The sequence below is a fragment of the Aquarana catesbeiana genome, linkage group LG02 (assembly GCF_042186555.1).
Source record: "Aquarana catesbeiana isolate 2022-GZ linkage group LG02, ASM4218655v1, whole genome shotgun sequence".
Classification (NCBI taxonomy): Eukaryota; Metazoa; Chordata; class Amphibia; order Anura; family Ranidae; genus Aquarana; species Aquarana catesbeiana.
In genome coordinates this window covers 574037562-574064793 of record NC_133325.1, presented here as the reverse complement: position 1 = coordinate 574064793, position 27232 = coordinate 574037562, and the positions used below count along the sequence as shown (strand labels likewise).

Here is a 27232-nt window from a genome sequence, read left to right as displayed (position 1 = left end):
TTGTTGGCGGAAAGTCCGATCGTGTGTACGGCATAAGAGTACAACTATGGGAGTCAATGGTGAAGGATCTTGGTGTTGTCAAAGATTGCAGACTTTAATAGTATGCAATGCCAAGCTGAAATTTCGAACAGCTAGCAAAATACTTTCTTTTATTAAGAGGTTTGGCCTCCATAGAGATCATTTTGCCCCTGTACAAATCATTAGTAAGACCTCATCTGGAATATGCAGTTCAGTTTTGGGCACCACTTCCCAAAAAGGATACCGGGGAACTGGAGAAAGTGCATGCATTTCTGGATGCACAGAATATAATATTTACAAGTAATAACAGCAGTGATTTTTTGATCCAGGGAATATCTAACTGCTTTAGGGAATCAGGAAGGAAAAGTTTCCACTGGTGCAACAAATTGGACCACACTTTAAGGTGTGTGTGTGGATTTTGTTTTGTTTTTTGTTTTTTTTCTTCCTCTTGATCAACTGTGGGTATAGGATTTTGTTAATGGAGATTTTCAGTTTACGTAATCCTTCTTTCTTCTTCCTTTTTTTTTTTTTTTTTTTTTTTTTGTTTTTTTTTGTTTTTTTTTTTGGTTTAACCGTAGACGGACTGGTGTTTTTGTTTGTGGTGTTTTTGTTTTTTTTCTCAACCATACTATGCAACAATGACACCATGTCAGATCACACATGAGTGCAGACAGATATCTGGCTCCATGGCATTTTGTTTGTAAGTAGAATGAGAGAGTGCGCTATTTTTGACCCTCCTTGGATATGTGATCTAAATTACCCTGTAGGCTGCACTGAGGAGTTTCATACATCACCCATACCTAGGTGAGAATGGAAGGTGCAAATACTAGGTAATGGTAATGACCTTATGTAATTTGTGGCGAGAAGTCCGCTTTAAAAAAAACAGTAGACATATACTTCCAATGAAAATAGAAGAGGCCAACACTTTTTTTTTGGCACTTTGTCCATTTTAGATCATGTGGTTTGGTCACCTCTGCCACTTTTCTGCAGGGTGTTACCACTGCTCCAGATGCCTGCTGCATTTTTTTGGTTCTGCGGCTGCCTACTTTTTGAATAGTATTAAAATTCTTTATATGAATGTTAGACTGTTTTGTCCACTTTTTCTTTATGTTTAGTATTTTTAGCATAGCTCTCTCGCAGTTTTGCATTTCACAGTGTAAAGCTGTGATTTTTCATTTCAGCATGCATTATAAAGTATTGTGTATGGAAGTTATTATAAACCATTCAGGAATTGTACAAGTATGTGGGTGATTTGTCATGTTAATGATGCTAGTGTGGGCATGACAGATTTGATTTCATGCCCTGGTAAACCTTTTAAAAGGAAAACAGTGATTTTCACTAGAATGGCCTCTGTTATGCCAGAGTGGGACATTCATCAACAGATCATTAGCCAGTGCTCAGAACGCATACTTTCTGCCAAATCTGTGGACAGTGGGGAAGGTTGGATTTTTCTTTATTTTTTGTTTGTTTTTACCATTTCCATAGATTTTCCCAAAACGTCTTTCAGGACAGCACTCGGGAGATCATAGCTCCTCCTCCCACAGGAAACACCTCACCAATTAAATCTTTATCAGGAGGCCTCCATGTTGCTTCCATCAGTTTTTTGTTTCTTCCAGCCGGAGGAACACCTGGTGGGAGCCATGATCTCTCAGGGCTTTCCTGGGAGATGAAAGGTTCTCCCCTGTCAGTTTTTTTTTGCTAGGAGAGTGCTCCTCCCACTTGCTGCTTGCTGAATGGTCCCTTGGGCTCCTTCTCCCCTTTCAGTGCTCGGGGAGAGCCTGTACTGCCTGGGAGTGCTGTCCTATTTTTCTTGCAGATAGGCGGGTTGCAGTGGTCCCCCGCTGGGCGGCGGCGGTGCAAGGCTAAGCAGCTGCCATTGTTCTGGTGGCCGAGGAGAGTCCTCTGCCATGTCCAGTGCAGTGTACAGAAAGAGGAAGCACTTCCGGGTCGGGCGCGCTGCGTCATTTCCGGGTGCAAGCGCAGGGGGAGAGGGCATGTTCACCTGGTGCCTTCTTAAACTTCCGGTTTGGGGCAGCGGCGTTTTTGAATCCGGAAGCGGCTTTCTTTCACCACGCGACCACAGTGCACTCTGCTATGGAGGACAATACAGCGGATAAGGATGTGAGAAACAGAAGTAAATGTGTGGGGATCTTCACAAAAGTAAGACTCCATTCACACCTTGGTGTTCCGTCTTGCGGGCGGAATCGGCATGCTTCTGCCCGTGATTCAGAAATGCCGCAAATCGCAGGACGCCCTTCCGATGCCTGCTATTTTGAATGGCACCAAATAGTGGCGTGATTTTGTCGCAATTATCACCTGACGAATCGCGGTAAAAACACACACAGAATCGCGGGACGCTTGACGCCCAAAAGAAGTACAAGAAATTACCACCCAATCTCCCTGATTAACATAGATCTAAAAATAATGACTAAAGTACTAGCCCTTAGATTAAATTCTTTCCTCTCACAATATATTCACCCAGACCAGGCAGGCTTTGTCCCAAACCACCAAACATCGGACCAGACCCGTAGGATTATAGATTTAATTTTGGCTATCCAATCTGATTGGGACAGTGAGGAACCTAGACAGGGCATGCTGCTTTCATTAAACATCCAGAAGGCATTCGACTCCCTATCTTGGGATTATTTATTTGTTGTGTTACGTCGTTTAGGGTTTGGCGAGCGCTTTCTGCCCCTCCTTCAAATGCTGTATGAAAGCCCCACAGCATCCTTGATGCTCAGAGGATATTTATCCCAACCCCTTGATATTAGGAGGGGAACTAGGCAGGGATGTCCATTATCTCTGTTATTTGCCCTATGGAGCCTTCGTTTAAAAACTTCAGAATTGTTCAGATTAATAGGAGTAGGCTCGAAATAAATGAAATACAATGTGGACCTGTCTGGCAGAGAAGGAGACCTAATTTTTCTCTGTTGCACTTTAAAAGAGAAGTAAAAGAATTTTTTTTTTTAATTTATTACAGTTTTATACTTAGGTGGGTGCAGCATTGGTCCGATGCTGCATCTGTACCCCAATGCCTCAAACTGAGCGATCAAACTGAACGATCGAACATCGCCGATGGCTCGGATGTCTCGCCTCCCCGAGCAGAGAGCTGCTGACTGTCAATCCGCTGCTCTCCGCCCCGGAACCCCCCCCACTGGAGCGCTGAGCTGTGGAGGGGCTGGGAGCGGCCGTCTCAGTAGCTCGCTGAGAGCCTAAGACATGCATCAGTCCAGGCACCTGGCGGATCCAAACTTTATTGTCGGGACTGAACTTGGTGACATCAGCAGAGAGCAGACTTCAGACCGCTCTCTGAAAACGGGTCACAGGAGTGCAAAACTAATTGCACTCCTGTGACCCTTGGGAGAAGCCCAGCCAAACGAACTCAGGCTGGACTTCTCCTTTTTAATTTACACTTTTTTTTAAGATCTTATTCCTCCCCTAGCCTGTGACTGGGGCAGTAAAAGACAAAGCAGCAGACTGATTAGCTCCCTCACATTCTGCTCCCTTTCTGTCAGTATGTGCACCACTGATTGGCACCTTGTGCCCGCCTCCCAGTCTGAGCTCTGTTCTACAGTGGATTGCAAGAGGCTGATGCTAAGTCAGACTGCAGTACAATGCTTGGATAAAAAAACATACGCTTAATTTTTGGAGAAATACAGAGCTGCATTCATTTTGAGTTTGTAAATGATTGACTTGCAAAGTTGGTTAACAGATGTTGTTTACTCAATTCTGTGCATCTGGTGAACATCTGTAGTGCACTCTGTCCTGAATCTGAGCCTGGTTGTTGTGAAGTCTGTGTTAATCTATCTATTTTATGACTTCTGTCCCGCTGACTTTTTGCCACCTTGATTTTCCCATGGTAATGGCATAGAGAAATTCAAAGCTGGCACTGCCTGGACAGCTAGGGAACTCACCGCAATTCAGACAGACCCAGGAAAAAACACTGGGGGTTATTTACTAAGGCCCCTTTCACACTGGGCGGTTTGCAGGCACTATTGCGCTAAAAATAGCGCCTGCAAACCGACCTGAAAGTGCCGCTGCTTTGTCTCCAATGTGAAAGCCTTGAGGGCTTTCACATTGGAGCGATGCGCTGGCAGTATGGTAAAAAAAAGTCCTACTAGCAGCATCTTTGGAGCGGTGTGTATACCGCTCCTCCACCGCTCCTGGCCATTGAAATCAATGGGACACCGCCGGCAAAGCGGTAGTTTTTAACCCTTTCTCGGCCGCTAGCAGGGGGTAAAACTGCCCCGCTAGCGGCCGAATACCGACGGTAAAGCGCAGCTAACAATAGCAGCGCTTTACCGCCGACGCCGCCCCAGTGTGAAAGGGGCCAAAAGCTGGAGAGTGAAAAAACTGATGCAACTGTACCTACTGCCTAGAAACCAATCAGCTTCCTGGTTTCCTTGCCCCAGTGGTCAGTGCAGCCTTGCCCCAGTGTCCATTACATGATCGCCACCGACATACACAAAGCGTGTAGATTTAAATATGGCGTTGCGGAGTTCGGAGGGACTCGGTGACTGGGCGGAGCCAAGATACACATAGCCGAGTGTACTCGGCTCTTTCCGGTGCCGCTCACAGTCCCGCCCTATGATGGACATAACATAGGTCCATCGGCGGAACTGGGCGTGATTGTGAGCGGCGCCGGAAAGAGCCGAGAACACTTGGCTATGTGTATCTTGGCTCCGCCCAGTCACTGTGATCTCGGCGGCGCTAGTTCAGCTCTGCCGAGTCCCTCCGAACTCCGCGGCGCCATATTTAAAACTACACGCTATGTGAATGTTGGCGGCGATCACCGCCGATAGATCACAATTAGCGGGGATCGGCATATAACACGCACCCACGATTTTCCCCTGATTTTAAGGGGAAAAAAGTGCGTGTTATAAGCCAATCAATACGGTAATTACTAGAGGCATGTGTATTCATAATTGAATCTTTCTGTGCTGTGTATATTTCTTCCAGATCTATGCAGTGTGTAACTTTGCCTCTGTGCAAAAATGTCCTGTAATAATTAAGACCCATCACTGCTGTTCCCTCTCCTAGTGCAGGGTGATTGGTCTTGTCTCCGCCCTTTCCTTCTGCAGGCAGCCTGTAGTGGGTGGGCTTGTTGGGCCCCTCCCACAGCTCTGTTTATAATACCTTGGTTTGCAAAGGCATTTGGTGCACCCAATGTGGATTAAACTCCTTTTGTGGTTTTGAGGAATATTTTGAGTGGTTTTGGGCTCAGCTTTTGATAATGTAGTAGGTACAAAGTGAAGAAACCAATGGCGGTGTTCTGCTGAGAAAGTTCCCCCTCGGCAGATAAGGACCACCCTCTACTGCGCAGGCGCAGCGCTTGCGCAGTAGGAACCGGCGGAAATAGCCGAACCCGAATAGAATAGAAATCAGCTGTACACGGCGCCTGTAAGAGGGCCCCTTCGCTCGCCACGCTTCGGGCACGGCCTCGCTTCGCTTTGCACTTTTTTTTATTCTCCCTCTAGGTCCACTTGGATGGTGGGGCTTTAACCTGGACCCAGGGCACAGGCGCCGTGTACAGCTGATTGAAGTTTTTCAGCTTCGGCTATTTTCCGTGGCTCCTAGTCGTTCGTACTGCGCCTGCGCAGTACAGGGGGGTCCTTATCCTCTGGGGGAACTTTCTCGGCAAGACAGCGGCCAACCAGATTTATTTTTCTTGTAGCTTTCATCTTGAGGGCAGATCTTCTTCTTTTTGTTTCATTCTTTAATTTATGTTGATCCCAGCATGTCAGAGCGAAGTGCCAAGCAACTTGTTGGTTTTAAATAAAGGCTAACAATTCACAATAGTAAGTTTTCTTTATTATGCAGATTATTTGTTGCTTTACTTTACCTTAGTTTGTGTATTGTTTGTTGCTTTATTTAATCTCCTAATGACTTGCAGGCAAAGGATCTACAGCCTAAAAAGAAAAGCGTTCCTGCAAAAGGCTGTAGATTGGCTGCACCTCCTTCACCTGGGGTGGAAGTTCTGGCGTCAGGACTAGGACGTTTCTGACAACCTGTGCCCCTGAAATCTATTTTTTTTTTTTTTTTTTTTTAGGAGCCAGTTGGAGCAGTTGCTGGGAACCAAGCTGGCTAGCGATTTTTTTATGATATATAAATGTTATGAAAAAAACTGTTTTCTCTATGCTTCTGCCGCTTCATTCATAGAGCTGAGGGGGGACTATGGGATTCATTTATAACATGTGGATATCTCAAGCATAACAGTCTTCACAAATAATCCCCATATTTTGCGTAATATGTTTATTTGGTATGATCATCAGCTCCATTTAGTGACCACGTGAAATACCTCATTCAAGAAAATATCACATTATCCCCTCTAGATGGAGCTGATGATCAACAAATAAATTAGGCTAAATATGAGGATTATTCATGAATGCTTGAGCCATTACCATAGCAGGTTGTGTGTGTTTTGTTTTTTATAAATCTCTAATGTGTTTCTTTGCTTTGTGTGGATATTGTAATAAGTGTGAACAGAAAAGTGGTGTGTTTTTTTTTTTTTTTTTTTTTTTTTTTTTTATTACATACATAAATTTAAACCTGCTTTTCAATTTTAAATCTGAAATGGGGGGGACCACACAGGTCTGGTATCCATAAAATTGTTGCTAACAGAAAAAGCTCTTAAAGTTTAGGAGATATTTACCATATACGTGTGCGCCGACGTCATCAGTGCATGCGCTGTGTGGAAACACACACCCGTGCCGTTTCTTAACTAGCGAGTGCCGTGACTGACGGCTCATGCACAGGAGTGACATCACGCGACTCCGGCCAGTCACAGAGCCGGAGTCTGCAGCCCCAGAAGGAAGAGGGGCAAAGATGGATGCGGGGACATTGCGAGCTTCGTTTTGAAGGTAAGTGTCACTTAATGGGCTGGTAGACGATGCATACTAGCCCATTATGCTTTTACTTTGCAGGGGAAAAAGAGGAAGTAAAACCCATCAGGGTTTACTTCCTCTTTAAAGTGGTTAAACAAAAAAAATTCCCTGCAAGGCAATGTCATAATGCTGGTATGCATCACATGCTAGCATATTTTGAGAGACTTTCCTTAGAACAAAGCCCTCCAGTGCTGCAATGTCACCGCTGAGAGGGCTGACATCTTCCTTCTGGGTTCGCGGCCTCCGGCTACAACAGTGCCCAGGGTTGTGGTGATGTCACTGCCGCGCATGTGTGTGGGGGCCGCTGTTTACAGCACGGGCGCTGAAGGTCTGGCACTGTACAAGTTTAGGTGATATTCATAGTACCTACAGGTAAGCCTTATTATAGGATTACCTGTAGGTACAAGTGAAACAGAGTTTACTACCACGTTAAGAGGGGTGTGTGTGTATATTATTATATAATTTTTAATATTTTTTTTGATTTTTTTTTTTCCCTCTATATTATAAAAAAAGTTTTTAATAGCACAAAAATAATATTTTAATTTATCAAGTCATGGTAATGAAAATGTAATTTTTGTGTTTTTATATATAAAGCAGCTCAAAAGTTATTAGTAGTTGAATGTAACATTGCAAAGCATATATTCTGGTCATAAAATATGAAATAACCCCAGTCATGAAGAGGTTCATTAGCCTGCAAAATTTGCTGCATGCTTAAAAACAAAACTACAGTATTAGGCTTAATGTACAAGGGACGATTTACAATCTCCCTTGAACGATTCAACTTGAGAGCTAGTAACCGACGTTTAAAAGCAGCAGTTTAGTCGCGTTTGCATTTTTAGAAGCGTTAACCTCTCCCCCCTCCCTCCCTGCAATCTTCTGTTGTTCACAGGTCCCAGAAGAGTGCCCGGCCATTCACAGTGCGCAGCGTGGCTCACGCATGCGCAGTGCGTGCCCAGCTGTGAAGCCACAGCCGGGGCGCCCACAGAAAGAATGCAGATGCCGCCGAGAGGAAGGGTAGAGGAGCGGGGCTTCGTACGCACGCATCGCTGGACCGCGGGACAGGTGACTGATTATTAAAAGTCAGTAGCTGCACTTTTTTTGTAGCAGCTGACTTTTTTTTTTTCCGGCAGAACTTTGCTTTATCATAATAACCTTGTCTGTACTCTGCTGGTAAATTTTTACTATTCGTTGTAAACTAGGTGTGTACACTGTCTAGCGCCTAGCAAAGGTTTAAAGATTGGAAGGGGGGGTGTGTCCGGGATGACGCTGGGAGCAGACGTGTGCTAGCTGAGCTCCCGTCTCCAGCCAGTAATCCTCTCATGATCCTAGTGTGGAAGATCGAATTACAAACGTTATTAACCCCCGGACCATCTGAGGGAGGACTGGGCGATGCCCGCAGGCAAAAAATCGAACCAGGGCAGGTACAGCAACACTCCGATCAGAACCCGCTCTGGGCCGAACACAGCGGCACACGAGGCGTCCAAGATGGCATCGCAGGCAGACCTCCCTCCGGACGGAGCGATACAAGCGGGCTCGGCGGCGTTCGATGCCCTAATGCTGGCCATAACCACATGCCAGGCCACATTGACTACAAAAATCGACCATGTGCAGACAGAAACAGCCCTTATCCGGAGAGATATGGACAAATTCAGAGACCGGGTGTCCGAAGCAGAGCGCCGAATCTCTGAGGCGGAAGATATACAGAGGGAACACCATGCGGACATTCAGGCCCTGAAGTTGAAAGTTAAACACCTGGAAGGCCGGGCCGAGGACGCCGAGAACCGCAATCGGAGAAGCAATCTGCGGGTTCTTGGCCTTCCGGAAGGTGCAGAGGGGGCAGACCCGGTGTCATTCATGGAGGGGCTTTTGCCTAAACTGCTGCCCAGAGCCACCTTCTCTCCTCACTTCTCCATAGAGAGAGCTCACCGGATGCCAGCATCTAGAGGCCCTCCTGGCACACCGCCGCGTACTTTTATATTCAAACTATTGCATTACAGAGATCGGGACACTATCCTAAGAGAAGCTAGACTCCAGGGAGAACTGAAATTTAACAATGCAACCCTCCTGATATTCCCGGACTATTCGGTGGAGACACAGCGTCGCCGCAAATCCTTTGATCAGGTAGGAGCCATGCTGAGACAAAAGGGGGTGAGATATAGTATGCTCTTCCCTGCCAGGCTGCGTGTTCAAGACGGGGAGAGAGTGCAGTTTTTTACCTCTCCCAGAGAAGCTACAGCCTGGGCTGAAACACTCCGCAATTGAACCCAAGATAGAGCCAGATCTATACTCTTTCTCTGATCAGCCTTAAATCTTATGACCCAAATGCTCTATGAATCCCAGGACCTACTGTCCCTACTGAGTTTTTGCGTGACTCTGCCCATGCATAATTTTAAGTTGGAAGCAGCGAAAAACTTTTTGCAGCAGTTCTTTCCAGTAACCAAGGCGACCGTCGCTGGGTCTCGATTTCACCTGGAGAAGAACATGAGACAGTCTGCCGCCCTAGGAGGCGACTCTCTAGTTTCCCTCCTGAATGCACTACTGACTCCGGGCCGAGGTGAGGAGATGTGGTTTTCCTTCCTTAAACTGTGAACCGAAGGACTGCCTGAGAGACCCCGATGTTGACTGTCCATACCATCTCCTTTATAGCCACACTGTATGCATCGCGTGGGGGATGCGGTAACTGAACCGGGATCAACTCCCGATCCCCATCCCTTCCCATCCCCCCCCCCCCCCACCCCCATTTTCCTGTTTGATATCCGCTCCCTAGATCAAAGTGAAACGATGGAGACAGAGCGGCTAGGAATCTCCTATTGGAGACACCTGTCCTGGACTTCCTATGTTAGTTCTTGGTATAGTAATGATACATAGCTCAAATCTGAGGAGCATCTTATTGATGTTAAGATAGTTGTACAGGGGTTTGCCCTCAAAAAAGTTTAAGTTTGCGCCCCCGGGGACCCGGGTGATCCACACTAATTATCCATGCCGGATAGCAAAATGCATTGGCGTAGGGGAAGGCGGAGCGCCATACGCACACTGCCCTCACATTAGGCCTTGAGCCTTCCTTTTGTTGGCTGGGAATGAGGCCCCTCTTACCGTGTTGGGGGGAGGGGCGGGGTGGGGGGGGGGATGTTTGGTTTATCTGGCCTGCGGTTGCAGACCCGTTCTTTTTGTTCTTTTCTGCTCTTATGTTTTTTAGTTATGACAGTACAGCAGGCCGACTGCCTGAATATCATTCCATGCCGCTTATTGTGACGAATAGCCTACCCGGGCCCAGACCTCCAGGCAAGGAGCCTACACCTCTCATAGATCCTACTGCAATTTCGGACCTTCTAGATGACCTCCCTTAGACTGCCCTCCTGGAACACGAGGGGTCTAAACTCCCCGGTGAAACGCTCACTGGTATTTCAGTTTATCAAATCATACCAGCCCCATCTGTGTGTGTTCCAGGAGACGCATTTAGTGGGGAAAAAGACTCTCAGTCTCAAGAAACCGTGGGTAGGGTATCACTACCACACAACACATTCCACCTTTTCAAGGGGAGTGAGTATAATAGTCCTTAAGACACTACCATTTAAACTCCTTGACCTGGCTCTGGACCCGGGCGGCAGATATGTGATAATACATGCTCTGCTCCATAATATACCGTGGGTTATTGTGGGCCTCTATCTGCCACCCCCGGCCTCCCTTCAGATATTAAACCAGATAACTGCAAAAATAGCGGAATTCTCTACTGAAAATGTAGTAATCATGGGAGATTTTAATCTGGTACCGGATGCAAGTTTAGACAGACTAACCTCCACTGGTGTGTCTTCCCAGGGGCTTGCGGATTGGGCGGACATTTATGGAATGATTGACCTCTGGAGGTGGAAACATCCACGGGTGAGGGTATATACCTGCCACTCGGCGTCGCACAGAACCTTCTCGCGTATAGACCTGGTCTATGCGGGGAGTTCTGTCCTACCCAGAGTCCGGGACATTACAATTCTCCCCCGGGGAATTTCGGACCATGCCCCGCTTCTCCTTGATCTAGATGCCTCAACGGCCGCATCGGATAGAGTCTGGCGGTTGTCCAGGTACTGGATCTCGGACGTGGAGCCGAGGTACAGACAAGAACTGGAAACATATTGGGAAACCAATGAAGGGTCTGCTTCGGCGGCCTCTGTCTGGGATGCTTTTAAGGCATGCACCAGGGGACAGTACCAGACCATTATCTCAGAGACCCGTAGGGACAGGAGAAGGAAACTTACGGACCTGGAGGCTGAGGCAGAGAGACAGGAAGCTAAGTACGTTAGCTCCCCCGACCCCCAGTTATACGAGAGACTACAAACTGTGCAACACGAAGTCCTCATGCTACGGACCTCACTGACCCAAAAGAAATTATTGCACCAAAAACAAAGAATATTTGAACAGGGGGAGAGGACGGGTCGCCTGCTGGCGTGGTTAGCTAGGGAGCAGCCGGGGGGGATGTCGATAGGGCAAATTCGTGGGGATGGGGGGTCCACTCTTAACTCCCCGATAGACATCAATAGGGAGTTTGCCTCTTACTATCAGAATCTATATCGTTCTAGAGTAGATTATGACCCTGCAGAGCTGAAGTCTTACTTAGACAAAATAGACATACCAACCCTTACTCCTTCCTACGCTAATAAATTGGATGCCCCTATCAGCATTGAGGAAATCCTAAAAGCACTAAAAATGATGCAGACGGGCAAGACACCAGGCCCGGATGGTATTCCGATCGAATTTTATAAGATGTATGCTGAACAGTTGGCCCCTAAACTTCAATCTTTATTGGCTAGGTCCATGGATGAGGGATCCATTCCTGACTCTATGAATGAGGCGGTGATTGTGGTCATCCCCAAGACAGGAAAAGATCCGATGCTATGCCCGTCCTATCGCCCCATTTCCCTACTCAACGTAGACACTAAGATCCTTTCAAAAATTTTGGCCAATAGAATAAATACGGTGATCACAGCCCTAATACATCCAGATCAGACGGGCTTTATGCCTGAAAGGGGAACAGACATCAACCTTCGACGGCTACATACGCACATTGCACTGGCCTCGGGTGGGAGTCCGGGGGTGGTGGCCTCACTCGACGCGGAAAAAGCGTTTGATTTGGTCGAGTGGGGCTACCTGTGGGAGGTTCTCACCAGGTTTGGGTTTGGGCCTAGACTTTTGACCTGGATCAAACTTTTATACGCCAAACCTACAGCCCGTATTCGTACTAATGGTACCCTGTCGGATAGATTTTCCCTGGAGAGGGGCACGAGACAGGGATGCCCGCTTTCCCCGGCCCTGTTCGCTATGGCACTGGAACCGCTCGCCATCTCACTTAGAGCGGATGAGGCGGTTAGGGGTATACGGGTCGGTGCGATCACGGAAAAAATCTCCCTATACGCCGACGACTCATTATTATACTTGGCGGATGCCTCGGACTCCCTGAGAGCAGCCTTAGCCCTTTTTGATTTGTTCGGTCGTTTCTCGGGTATCCGTATAAATTGGAATAAATCGGTGCTCTTTCCCCTCTGCAGCTCAGTGCCTCCTACGAATACAAACACCCCCCTGAAGTGGGTAGATGAGTTCACGTATCTGGGAGTTAGGGTAGGAGGCGACTTGAAGGGATACCTAGACAGGAATGTCTATCCACTACTCTCTCAGCTTCAACAAAAATGTTCCACCTGGAAATCCCTCCCCCTGTCCCCGGTAGGCAGAGGGAACCTGCTAAAAATGATATATCTACCTAAATTTTTGTATTACTTCAGACACACCCCGGTCCCCATACCAAAATCCTTTTTTCGTAGGCTGGAGGGTGTGGTGATAGCTTTTCTCTGGGCAGGGAAATCCCCACGAGTGGCTAAAGCTATTTTATATCTTCCGCTGTCCGGGGGTGGCCTTGCGCTGCCGAACTTTTTAATTTACTATTGGGCAGCCGTCTTGGTGACGGTGAGGTGGTGGTTTTCGCAGCCTCGCCAGAACCCGGCGGTCACCTTGGAGGCGGCAGTCACGGGTTCTTATGCAGCGCTGTCCAACCTTCCGTATAGGGGAATGAAGGCTACTCCTGCGGTCACAGGCCCCATGAAGACCACAATCCAAGTGTGGAAAGCCTCTAGAGCAGCGCTCTTACAACCACTCACGGTGTCCCCACACACCCCGCTGTGGGCAAATCCGATGCTCCCACACCTCCTTAGTTTGCCGGACCCGGCGGCATGGGCCAGTCGAGGTATCACTAAATTAAAACAGGTGATGTCAAGGGGAGTAGTACAATCTTTTAGAGAATTACAACAAGCCCATAACCTACCAAACTCCTTTCTTTTCAAATACTGGCAGCTAAGGCACGCCCTCAGGGCCCAGTTTCCCCACCAGGTGACGCTCGAACCAGATTCAATCGAGCGCCTCTTGATCTCTGGGATGCTGGAGAAACCCCTATCCTCCCTTTATTTATATTTAACAGTCGCTCATGACATTAAAACTGATAGAACTAGGGCCAAGTGGCAGGCGGATATCTCCTCGCTGGGGGAGGATGAGTGGGAGGAATGTCTGACTACGTTTATCCCGTCCATGATTGCTGCCAAGGATAGATTTATTCAGTTAAAATTTATCCACAGAGCTTACTACACGCCCCAACGTCTAGCAAAAATTTACCCCGAAAAGACTTCTGACTGCACTAGATGTGGGGCAGAGGTGGGCTCCTTCTTTCATATGGTCTGGTCCTGTCCCAAACTAGGTCCGTTTTGGAATGCGGTAGCAAACAAACTTGAGGTGGTATGTGGTACAGAGATTCCAATGGATCCTTTAACTTTTTTGCTCAGCTACTTAGGAGAGATTGAGGGAGACCGCTATACCAAACAATGCCTAACATATTCCTTATTTTATGCAAGGAGAGAAATACTCCTTAATTGGAAGAAAAAAGAGGCACCCACCGTGGAGGCTTGGGAGGCGGCGGTAAATAATGTTCTGCCGCTATATCGCCTGACCTATGAGAGCAGAAACTGTCCTCAAAAATTCGATAAAGTGTGGTCGAGTTGGGTGGATGCATGTGGCCGCCCCTGAGATGGGGTGGCCCCACTTGTTCACCCTCCCCCCTCTTCCCCCTCGTTTGGGAGGGGGTTTGGTATATTGGATATCTTACACCTTGAAGTAGCGTCTGATACTTCCCTAGAGACTTATTTACTAATACTGTATCACTCCAGTAAGATGTCACACTTCATGTACTGTATATATTTCGTCCGTCGCCACAGGTTGGAGTGGAATGGAAGAACCCTTTTATGTGTATGATTGCATATTGTAGTCTATCGACTGCTGTTAGATCCTAGTATAATGCTGAAAGTGTATGTACTGTCTTATATGTTTAATAAAATAAAATTCACTGTTAAAAAAAAAAAAAAATTGGAAGGTTTGGGTGGTACATTGTATGTTAATGCACTTAAAAAACAAAAAAAACTGACCTTACAACTGCCTATAGCAGGGATGTGCAATTAGCGGACTTCCAGCTGTTGCAGAACTAAAAGTCCCATGAGGCATTGCAAGACTCTGACAACCACAAGCATGACACCCAGAGGCAGAGGCATGATGGGACTTGTAGTTTTGCCACAGCTAGAGGTCTGCTAATTGCATATCCCTGGCCTATAGGGTCATATATAACACTGCTCCAAAAAAAAACCCCAAAAAAACAACTAGAATGAAAATGATGTCTAGGTATGCTGTGTGAATGGGAACATAACATATTTAGTGGGGGTTTCTAAAATTTGACAGCAAAAGCCTAATTACACTTCAAGAGAAGCTTGATTTAAGATGGATTGGCAGATGTGATAATAGACTCGTACTGAACTTCTCTCTCCCAACCCCCCCCTTTCTTTTTTAGGACCCAAGACTGTGTTTTTCTGGGCTCCCATAATGAAATGGGTAAGTCTCTGTACTGGATATTTAACTTTTTATTATTCGCTCTACTGTAGGTATAAGTCGCATGAGAACACATCGCTGTAATTAGGAAAAAAGGAAAATTGTCAATACAGACAATTATCCCAGAATCTTTAAATGATGGTGCATTGGTTATATGAGCTGACTTGGGGGTTTAGGAGAGGCAACCTTTAGGGAGAGGCAGCCAATCGACAGCTGATTCTTTAGCAGGGATTGTCCAGCAGAGAGAAGAATTTAGAATTCTGCAGACCATACCTGGCTAGTTGCATTTATGATAAAGGTCTGCTTTAATTGCTGTTAATTTTGTCCACTAAATTATGTACTCTAAAGGCCAAGCTTACCAGAGCATGAGGTAAAAAAAAGTATTGCAATTGCATGCAATTCAAATAAAAGTCTGAATTGTTGGTGCACTAAAGAGGCAGCTGAATGAGACTGCTGCCAGCATAAACTGTCCTCAGTTACTCCTTGCCATTTGCATGTTCCCCCTACAGCACCACCCAGTGTATCAACCCATTTCATTATTTTGGGTGGTGTTGAACCTATATTCCCCCACTCGGCTATGCCCAGGGCTTGAATAAATTGGCAGGCTTGCACATATGAGGACAGTGGTGTGCAAATTATGAAAAAAGCAACCATCAGAATGTCGCTAACTGCATATTAAAGCTGAACTCTGGGCTCCCCCTAACCCCCACCCCATCTAACTAATTCCTCTCCAATTTAAAAAAGAAATGTAAAAAATGAAGCCCTCTTTTTACTCCTCTAAATCTGTGGTTATGTAATGCTCCAGTTCTTATTTGGATGTCCAAATTGCTACCTGGCCTACTGGCCTTCTCAGTTGCTTGTTAATAATGCTTGTTAATAAATTAAGCCAATCCTGTTTAAACCTCTAGAATGCCACATTGTTGCCTTGCCTTCATTGATCACTTAGTTTAACTAATCAAGGTGAATGACAGAAAATACATTTTTACCTAAAGGATTTTTGACAAAGGGCCAAAAGTTTACGTATTCTAGACCGTATGGGTGGAAGCGCAATGCTCTTCCAAATATAAATGGAGCAGATGTTGCTAATTAACAAAGTGGCACAAGACCCTTTTGTTAGCAGTGATCAGTTCTCCGTTCTGTGGCTGTGACACACAGCATACAGACCATAGAGCTTAAACTGCATGCTCTAGTCTTCCTGCCCACCCTCACTTCCCCGCTCAACTCAGAGCAGAAAGGAGAAGGAGGTGTGTTAACCCTACAGGCTCTGCTCATGTAATTTAATCACTGCACAAGCAGAGAGGGATGACCTGAGACATTTCTCTCTGCTTGGTTAAAGTGGTAAATGCCATTTCAGACAGTTTCTGCGCAGGGAGTTTAGTTAATTCCCCGGAGTGTGGGGTGTTCCTTAAACTGGGGTGTTGAGTGGAACACCTGGCCAATCAACTGAAATGTTTAACCTGGCTTGATCTGTTGGTCCTCTGGGGAAAACCCTAGGTGTATTGATCCTCTGGGATTCCAGCCTAGCCACTTTACATATCCTCCTTGAGATTGGAATCAGGATGCACCTCCAAAATGATCACCTTTTAACTCATGCTAGATGTAATTACTTTATGAAAACATTGTCTAATTTAATTATTAACTGTTGAAATTCCAGCCAAAACTTTTCTACAGGGAACACAGACAGAAAAAAAACAAAGGGGTTTAACCCTTCCCTTTTTCTCTTATTCTATTTAGAATGAAAGGAAATGTCTTGGTTGGAGTTGTACTTTATTTTGCCAGTAATGATTGACTGTACAGAACTTTGATGTTCTACATCCTGCCTATAGTAGACCCCAAGGGGTTCCAGTTGTGTAAAGCACTCTTAAATCTTGCATAAGCTATCTTGACTGAACATTTCCATTAGTCAGTGAGAGAGCCCATTATATTGACTGGCCAACAGGAATGAGTGTGAGGCGCAAAGGCACAGGCTAGTTTCAACACTACCATAAAGTGCTAATGCCTTTCCCAAGCAGAACAGAATTGGCAATGGTGGGTACTGCAGCCTTCTACAAGTATGTGCAAGCTTTTAGGGACCTATTGTTTGCTTTGTACCTTCAGTGTTTTTGTGGTTTATTTCTTTATTACTCTTTAGGGCCCTTTCACACAGACGTGTACGGGCTCCGCTTTGCTCAGCGGGGGATCGCTCCGTCGATTCCCGCTGAGCAGGCAGATGATAGGTCTGTCTCTGCACACTGTGCAGGGAACGTCCTGTCAGAGCGCCACTCCCCTCTATGGGGGATCGGATGAAGACAGACCGTAGAGTCCGTTTTCATCTGTTCCGCCAGACCGATGGAAAAGTAGGGTTTTCCTCTGTCACACTTTAGCGGATCGGAGCTGGTGGGATGTCAGCGGACATATCACCGCTGACATCCGTCGCTCAATATACTTGTATGGAGCGTTGTTCAGGTCTGCCTAAAAAAACTGACAGTCCGCCCGTGTGAAAGGGGCCTTAGGCTCGTTTGACACTGCTGGGGATGGCAAAGTCGTACGACTTTACCCGCGACTTGATCTGACTTGGATGCTACTTAGGAACCTGTCCAAGGGCTGAAATCGCACCCAATTCGGACCAAAGTAGTGCAGGAACCTTTTCTAAAATTGGAGCAACTTAAGTAGTATCCGTTAAGATGGCTCTCATAAGGAAAAATTTAATTGCAACACACTCCAATAATGCCTGAAAAAGTGCTCTTTGGACGTTTTCAGTAACTTCCATTTTTGTTCTAGTCAGTTTGTGTTTTTTATCCCATTGACTTGTAGGGGCTGGTGGTTGCTGGATTAGCTGACATGACAAGACCTGCAGAAAAATTAAGTCCTGCCCAGTCTGGTGTACTAATGGCTACAGGTAAATGACATTGCTGAAATGTACATTCTGTTAAAATATATATATTTTATTCATGATGTATCTGCCTGGTGACTTTACCATGAAAGCCATTCATATGCATTTTTTTATTAACCATATTCCATTCTGTGGTGATCACATACAGCCAGGAAGCCTCACCGTAAAGAATGAAAGCCTTTAGCTTGCTAATGAACACTGCTACCTTCAGGCTGTATTGTTTACTTGTAAAGTTTATTTAATATTGAAATTGTCAGGTACAAATATATTGAGTTATTGTTTGCACATTTGTCAGCCTGTAATAGAACCAGAACAAAGGTAATTTTATTAAAACAGTGTATCCAATAAAAGCCTTACACATCCCCAAAAAACAAAAAAAAAAAATGTACGAATTGTTTAGGTGTACATGCTGATGTTGCTAAATTTGGCTTGGAAATCTAGGCATCAATGACTCCTGGTCACCAAATGGTTAATAGTGAAATTTTGAACCCCTACTTTACCAGGCTTTTTTTTGTTTTGTTTTTTTAGAACATGGAACCTGGTACTGGTGCATAATTTGCAGGGCATTATTAAAAGTGGAGTTCGAGTCACTTAGTTAAATTTTTTTTTTTTTTTTTAAGACTCCGCTCTAACTTGCTCCGCTCTAACTTGCTCCGCTCTAACTTGCTCCGCTCTAACTTGCTCCGCTCTAACTTGCTCCGCTCTAACTTGCTCCGCTCTAACTTGCTCCGCTCTAACTTGCTCCGCTCTAACTTGCTCCGCTCTAACTTGCTCCGCTCTAACTTGCTCCGCTCTAACTTGCTCTGCTCTAACTTGCTCTGCTCTAACTTGCTCTGCTCTAACTTGCTCCGCTCTAACTTGCTCCACTCTATATGCAATATTTTTAGTGTTATTCTAGTAGTCCATTTTTTTTCAATTCAAACATAAATAAAAAGGTCTGGATCTTAGAAACTGGCAGGGTCCATCTCCACTGTGGGCATCTGAAGCCCTCTTCTATCCATTTCCGGGAATCGGTGCAGCTGGATACCCAGCATGCACCTCCCAGATCTTGTGCCTGCGCAGTAATGTCATGGCGCTCCTTCCTCTTTAGTCCTGACACGTTGCCATAGCGGCGTCGGCAGATGTTGCCATCAATCATCGCAAGATTTCGTCACTAGGAGACTCGCAAGGACCCCTGGAATACATGACGCCTCTATCCCAGGGGCCCTTTCGAATCGCCTAGTGACATAATCGCCTAGGCGGGGATTGCTGGAAATGCAGGAGAAAAAAGATAATTAAGGTGTTTCCCTTTTCTTTTAAAAAAAATAAATAAATAAAAAATTTGCATGGCAAAAAGGATGCTCAAAGGGGATACCAGAGTGAGGAAGTGTATGAAATGGGTGGAACTCCACTTTAATACACAGGTCATACACAGAAGGAGGAGGAGATGAAGGGGTAATGTACAGGTCACTTATAGTGGGGGGGGGGGGGGGATAAAGATGAGGCAGTTATTGTGATAGGATACTGGCACTACAGAGGCAGGAGGGAGATGAAATGAGGATGGAGTAGAGAAAAAATTTAAAAAATCCCACGATAACCTTTAACCCCCCCACCACCACCACCTTAAATATGCTGCTGGCTACCTCTCTAAGATCATTCCATCTAATTTATGAAATTCTTCTTCCTCTGTTATGGGAAGGAGGGGAGGACTCTCATATGTAAACCATAGTGGCGTTTATATTTTGTGATCGCTGTAATTTGGCTGTTGTGACCACAAGGCACAGAGCCTCTCATAATGGCTCTGCTCATTTTTGCCTGGGATGACCAATCACAACCGACCACATGGCAATTGTACACAATGGATGGTTTTCATTCATGCCATCAATTCTGTACTATTGTGTTTTTATCTCTGTGGATGGTCACCGTGATCACATTGTACAAGGACAATCTCAGCCTGTCTATACCATGTGATTAGCTGTGGCCAGTCACAGATAACCTCAATAGTAAACAAGGAATCCAATTTAATCCATTAAAAATGTTTGCTTATAGCAGTGAAACTCGCTGGTATAAGTAATTTATAATATGTAAAAAGGAAAATAAAAAACTGATCACTTCCTCAGAGTAGTACAGTGTTACTTTTGTAACGCTGTATTGCTCTGGTCACAGCGTGTTTGAAAAAAAATTTAATAAAGAAATGACCAGTCAGCTTCTGATCACCGCCACACCAGATATGATGCTGGTCATTTTGGGTGGATATTTGTACTGTCCTGGTGTGTGGGGTTTTGTTTTTTTTTTTTTTTTGTTTTGTTTTTTGGTTTTTTTTGGGTCTCACGAAATTCCTAAATAAATACTGATTTGGGTTATTTTTGCCAAAGAAATGAAGCAGAATACAATTTGGCCTAAATTTACGAAGAAAGATTCTTTATTTGCAAGTTTTTTCCAACATTATCAGTCTTTTCCTTTTTATTTAGCAAGGAAAAAAAAAAAACAGTGGTGATTAAATACCATCAGAAGAAACCTCTATTTGTGTGAAAAAAAATAATTAACATTTCATATGGTTACAGTGTTCGATGACCACGCAGTTGTCATTCAAACCTGAAAATAGGCCTTGGCAGGAAGGTGGTGAAAGTGCCTGGTACCGAAGTGGATAAAGGGCCAAGAGGTGGCGGTGGGAAGGGGTTAAAATGGCATTACAGAATACTATGTCCACCCTTCCTCCCTTTTTTAAAAGTTTGGTGGCAGACAAATGGTTACTTGCATTTTATACCACTAAAATTACATAGCAAAGGTCTAAGGTCATAGCTAAGTAATTTTTTCAACTTTCCGTCTATTAAATCTTTTGCCCTTGTTTAAACGTTGGAAAAAAATCATTTTTTTTCTGCCAGTAAATACCTAATACAGCCCACTTCCTGTTTCTTGACTGGTAAAAAGCCTTGACTTATGACATCATGCACAGCTCTCTCACTCTCTTGTGAGAGTTTGCCAAGGAGGGGGGAAGAGTCATAAGAGGGCCAATGAGAGCTTAAGAGCTGGAGGCATGCCTCTGTGTAAATCCAGGAAGTGAACAGACAGCAACTTTAGCTGCCCACAGTTAAAGTGGTTTTAAACTCTCAAAAAAAAAAAAAAAACAACCTGCAAGACAGACACAATGAGCTAATATGCATCGCATACTAGTTCATTATGAAATACTCGCCTTAGAACGAAGCTGTTGCAGCGCTCCCCGTACACTGCACAAACGAGACATTTCTTCAGTGCGCACGTGCCGATGACATTGGCACATGTGTATACAGTGAATATATCTCCTAAACTGTGCAAGTTTAGGGGGAATTCACGGTACCTACAGGTAAGCCTTATTATAGGCTTACCTGTAGGCAAAAGTGGCTGTAAAGGGTTCATTTAAAATGGATGCAGCCAGACTGAGTGGAGGGAGATTTCTGCAGCATATTTGGCAAGTACAGAATCAGCTTCAGAATGGCAAAGATGTTTTTATTACAAATTATGTGTGCAGACTGCAGTTCCTCTTTAAATAATAAGTTGGGAAGAGGGCTAGGGTAGGAAGGAATTAAAGTGGAACTTCACTCCAAAAGTGAAGTCATGCTGGTTCTCTCCTCCCCCAGCCCCCCCCCCCCCCCCCCCAGATTTTTTTTTTGGGGGGAAGGAGGGGAACAAGGTCCGCTTAGGTGAGAATGATGTCTCGCCCCGGTGCCCCCTGGGATAGGACATATGCTCAGGAGGCTGCAGAGCCATTCAGAAAGTGCCATGCAGTGGGGAACTGGCTGTGGTTCCTCAGGAAGCCACAGCCAATTCCCATATCCAAGATGGCGGCACCCACAGCTGTAACAAGGACCGAGTGTGGGAAAACAGCGCTGGACCCTAGACGCTGTTTGTTTGTTTTTTTTTTTTTTTTTTTTTCAGCACTCTTGCATCTTCTATAAAAAAAAAGTTACTTTTTGTAAAACGGTTATAAATCATATCAACATAAACCTGTTACTTGCAGTTATGAGAACATTTTTTTGCTTATGTGTAAAGGTTTAGTTTCCTCATACTGACATTTTTCTGTATATTTTAAAATGTTCTGACAGGGCTGATATGGTCACGATATTCTCTAGTGATTATACCGAAAAACTGGTCTCTGTTCGCTGTTAACTTCTTTGTTGGCTGTGCAGGAGGTACCCAGCTGTTTAGAATATGGAGGTATGTATTCAAATCAATTGGTATAGGTAAAGTATCATTACTAATCCTTTTAAAAACTGGATGGAGTGTTTGCTTACCTGTCATGTGATATAATATTGTAATTAGCTTTCTGGTTGTAAATATATAGTATTTCAGTGTATCCAGGGCACCTTTTCACTGTAGTGGTAGAGCGACTTTCTGCTTTCTTTTGCACCAATGTAAACAGTTCTTCTTTATTAGGTTAGAGATTAAATTAAGTAACCAGATTGTACCTTTTTATTATAGCTGACTCGACACTGATTCTTTTTTTATAGGAATCTAGAAGATTCCTCCATCCACACTAACCTTGTGTGGATGAATTGCTCCCACTAGGTTATTGTATTTTGGCAGCTGCCGGAATACCTAAACAGCGGCTGCATCTGATTAGATATGGCTGACAGTTTTCTGCCTGACTCTTTTGATATTTTAGTTGAAGTGTGGGCTGACAAGGCCACCCATGAAGCAAATTGTGTCCGGTTCATCAGGAACCAGCCGAAATTCACAAAGGGTTTGGCCAGCGATAATCTAAAATGTGGTTGCCATAAGTTACTGCACTGTAATCATAGTAGTCGTGGTGCTTCATTAGCATGTATTTGTTGTGTTTGTTTAACCTGAAGCGGAATGATGCTAATCATCCTTTTTACGCTCATCAAGCATTTTAAGTTACCTTAAAATGATTTAGCATTCCTATGAATTTTAAATGCACTGAATTTCAATTTATTTGGAATCAACAAGAACAGAATTTACCAAAGCTATCTCTGCATAATATAAATATTCTAATACATTGCTTCTAAAAAGTTCTGTCAGTAAGTTTCTGTTAGAGTGCCAGAAAAATAGGCAAGTCTCTTTCTGAGGAAGACTGGGTGAGAGATCTGACAAGTCTTCTACAAGATAACTGCAGAGATAACAACATAAGTAATGTACTGACACAACCAGAAGTCTCCACAAAGACAGCATCGGTGCCGTACTGACACAACCAGAAGCCTCCACAGAGACACAACCAGACGCCTCCACAGAGACACCATCGGTGCCGTACTGACACAACCAGAAGCCTCCACAGAGACACAACCAGACGCCTCCACAGAGACACCATCGGTGCCGTACTGACACAACCAGAAGGCTCCACAAAGACACCATCGGTGCCGTACTGACACAACCAGAAGGCTCCACAAAGACACCATCGGTGCCGTACTGACACAACTAGAAGCCTCCACAGAGACACCATTGGTGCTGTACTGCCATAATAACCAGAAGCCTCCAGAGACACAATCGGTGCCCTACTGACACAACCAGAACTCTCCACAGAGACACGAACGGTGATGTACTGACAACGCCAAAAACATGTCTGCAGTGCCACAATTAGTACTGGACTGACACAACCTTCACAAAGACACAATCTTTACCATAATGACACAACCAGAAACTACTTTTGAACAGTGGAGAAACTTTATTTCAATTGTATGCAGGACCTTCATAAGCTTCCGTTTTTTTTTTTTTTAAGGTCTTACTAATTTGGGTAAAGCAAAATAGAAAGTGAGCACTATGTGAACGGCAGCAGCTAGCACACAAGAGTGATTATACAACTCCCTCAAGTAACAAATGGCACCAATGGTGTGCAGCGCTCTATATAAATATTGAACAGTATATAAGAAAACGTATGCGTAAAATTCCAAAGTAAGATAATATAGTCCCAAAATATTAATGCAAAAACAGTCAGTAATGTAAATTTGGTAACCACCGTGTGTAAAAGGTCATCCAGTGGTTCAATGTAGTACATCTATTCGCTCACCAGAAATAAGTAAATGTACAGCCTTAAACTACCATTGCACTCCACCCAGTATTGTAAAAATTGAATTAACATCCATGAGCCCCCACCAATACAGTGCCTTGCAAAAGTATTCAACCCCCTTGGCATTTTTTTGTTTTGTTGCCTCATAACCTGAAATTAACATGGATTGTTTGAGGATTTGTATCATTTCATTTACAGAACATGCTCACAACTTTGAAGTTGCGTGTTGTGTTTTTTTTTTTTTTTTTATTATTATATATATATATAAGCAAACAACAAATAGGACAAAATAACAGAAAAAGTCAATGTGCATAACTATTCACACCCCTAAAGTCAATACTTTTGTAGAGCCACCTTTTGCGGATATCACAGCTCCAAGTCGCTTTGGATAAGTCTCTATGAGCTTGCCACATCTTACCACTGGGATTTTTGCCCATTCCTCCTTGCAAAACTGCTCCAGGTCCTTCAAGTTGGATGGTTTGCACCTGTGAAAAGCAATCTTTAAGTCTGACCACAGATTTTCTATTGGATTGAGGTCTGGGCTTTGACTAGGCCCTTCCAACACATTTACATGTTTCCCCTTAAACCACTCAAGTGTTGCTTTAGCAGTGTGTTTGTGGTCATTGTCCTGCTGGAAGGTGAACCTCCGTTCTAGCCTCAAATCACACACAGAGTGGTACAGGTTTTGCTCAAGAATATCCCTGTATTTAGCACCATCCATCTTTCCCTCAACTCTGACCAGTTTCCCTGTCCCGACTGCTGAAAAACATCCCCACAGCATGATGCTGCCACCACCATGTTTTACTGTGGGGATGGTGTTCTTTGGGTGATGTGATGTGTTGGGTTTGCGCCAGACATAGCGTTTTCTTTGGCCAAAAAGTTCAATTTTAGTCTCAATAGACCAGAGCACCTTCCTCCATATGATTTGGGAGTCTCCCACTTGCCTTTTTGCAAACTCAAAATGTGCCATTTTGTTTTTTTGCTGTAAGTAATGGCTTTCTTCTGGCCACTCTGCCTTAAAGACCAACTCTATGGAGCGTACGGCTTATTGTCGTCCTATGTACAGATACTCCAGTCTGCCTGTGGAACTCAGCAGCTCTTTCAGGGCTACCTTAGGTCTCTGTGCTGCCTCTCTGATTAATGCCCTCCTTGCCCGGTCCGTGAGTTTTGGTGTGCGGCCGTCTCTTGGCAGGTTTGCTGTTGTGCCATATTCTTTCCATTTGGTTATGATAGATTTGATGGTGCTCCTAGGGATCATCAAAGATTTGGATATTTTTTTTTATAACCTAACCTGACTTGTACTTCTCAACAACATTGTCCCTTACTTGTTTGGAGAGTTCCTTGGTCTTCATGGCAGTGTTTGGTTAGTGGTGCCTCTTGCTTAGGTGTTGCAGCCTCTGGGGCCTTTCAAAAAGGTGTGTATATATGACAGATCATGTGACGCTTTGATTGCGTGCGCACACAGGTTGACATCATTTCACTAATTATGTGACTTCTGAAGGTAATTGGTTGCACCAGAGATTTTTATGGGCTTCATAACAAAGGGGGTGAATACATACGCACATGCCAATTATTTTTTTCTGAAAAATAGTTTTATGTATATATTTTTCTAATTTTACTTCACCAACTTAGACTATTGTGTTCTGATCCATCACATATAATTCAGATTAAAAATACATTGAACTAAAGGCTGTAATGTAACAAAATAGGTAGAAAGCCAAGGGGGTGAATACTTTTGCAAGGCACTGTATATACACTCACTAGAAGCAAGGAAAAAATATGCATCTCTCTGCTCTGGGGAATCTTAGCCTTTCTTGCCAATTAGATAGGAATCTGGAAAGCTATTAAAGTATTTGTAAAGGCAGAAGGTTTTTATCTTAATGCATTCTATGCATTAAGATAACAAACCTTTTGTGTGCCGCAGCCCCCCTAACAGTTACCCGAGGTCCGCAATGTCCAGGAGTGTCTCAGCCATCCGAGATTCTCCTTTCTGATTCGCTGAGAGACAGCAGAGGTGCCGCTGTGACTGTGAAGCTGTGACTTGGCTCGGGTGCCCCCATAGCAAGTCGCTTGCTGTGGGGGCACTGACCAGGAAGGAGGGGCCAGGATCACAGAATAGGAACCTGGAGAAGGGGAAGATCCGAGCTGCTCTGTGCAAAGCCACTGCAACAGAGCAGGCAAGTATAACAAGTTTGTTATCTTTATAGGGGAAAAAATAGACTTTACAATCACTTTAAGCTCTATAAAAAAGCTCACCAGCTGGAGCCCAAAAAGGTTTTCTTCCCGTATGGAAATATAAACCTTCTCCAGGTAAAACAAACTTTGTCTTGTCCTCTATGAATCTCAGGGTAAGTTTTCCTCCTGGAAATATCAGTCTCGGCAATGCTTTATCTTCATAACATCCACCATGGAAGTCTGTGATGGGATGGTGGCCTGGATGCAGATCAAGATTGGGAAGGTCAGGCCAGACCCCAAAGGGGGATAAAACAACAAGTGGAGTCCCAGTAATGGGGAACCAACGCTCTGGAGGATCCACACAGGTAAAAAGTAATCATAGATGGTTTTATAAACTATTTATGTAGCATGTAGTTTAAATGAGGTGAAAGATGATATATTTTAACTTGTGCCAAGCAGCTTTGCATTGTTCCACATCTTGCATCACTAAGGGACCCTAGTTAGATGCTAGCCTCTTATCTTCTACTCATTTAACAATGTAGTAACTGACTGTATCCTATGTGACTTTCCACCCGACAGAAAGCGCTTTGAGCTACAAAACGCTCAGGTGTGATTGGGGCCTTGGAGGTTACGGCTTTTTCGCATTTTTTTTTTTTTTTTTTTTTTTTTTTTTTTGTGATCAATACAAAGATTGGTGTTATTTCTTTCTGTTCCTGTTCATTTATATTACGATATTATGTGTGGTTCTATCTGTTAATAACAGTTTTTGCATTATCTAGTTACTGTCCCTTGTAGACCTACACGCTGCATGATATGTTTTTACAAAATTATGTAGTATGTACGTACACTACAGGATTCCAAGGGGATGGTGTGTTAGATTTACTCTATTTGTTTTCCCTTATTTCCTCTTTTTAGGTACCATCAACAACTAAAATCAGGTGCCAATGAAGAACAAAAGAAAGCAGAGCCTTGAACAATTTTGCCTACAAGTCATTTTAATATCTAAGAAGACAAGCAGTAGATGTGTTATCAGTTTAGCCAAACATTTTGCTGTTTTGACGCACAACAAAGTGTTCTATGTGTACTGATAAAATACTAAATGGTTTGTTGGACTGATTTTTATAAACCTTGATGTTCCTCCTTAAATTAATAAACTTAACTTTTAACAGTGGCAAGATTATTTTTTGAAGATTAGATTCTCTAGTATTAAATAGAGGTTTCAGATGCCTCTGTCGACAGATAACTTTACAGTATTCCAGCTGCAAACATACAGTTTAGGGCCCTTTCACACAGGAAACCAATCGGATTCACCTGATTGGACACCCTCCAGTCACTTCTATGGAGCCGCAGGTGTCAACGGACACCTGCTGACATCGGATCCTGTTCTCTAAAAACAGACGG

At 44.3% G+C, this 27232-nt stretch overlaps 1 protein-coding gene across 1 annotated transcript in view; it reads left to right on the top strand.

Moving 5' to 3' along the window:
- The window catches only part of MPC2 (mitochondrial pyruvate carrier 2), a 47150-nt gene extending 20148 nt beyond the window's left edge, over positions 1-27002 (top strand). The window contains exons 2-5 of the mRNA XM_073616110.1: positions 14767-14807; positions 17598-17682; positions 21738-21849; positions 26747-27002. Of these exons, the coding sequence (XP_073472211.1) occupies positions 14767-14807; positions 17598-17682; positions 21738-21849; positions 26747-26804 (296 nt within the window). The 3' untranslated portion in view covers positions 26805-27002. The remainder of the gene's footprint in view (positions 1-14766; positions 14808-17597; positions 17683-21737; positions 21850-26746) is intronic.
- Positions 27003-27232: the final 230 nt, after the last annotated feature.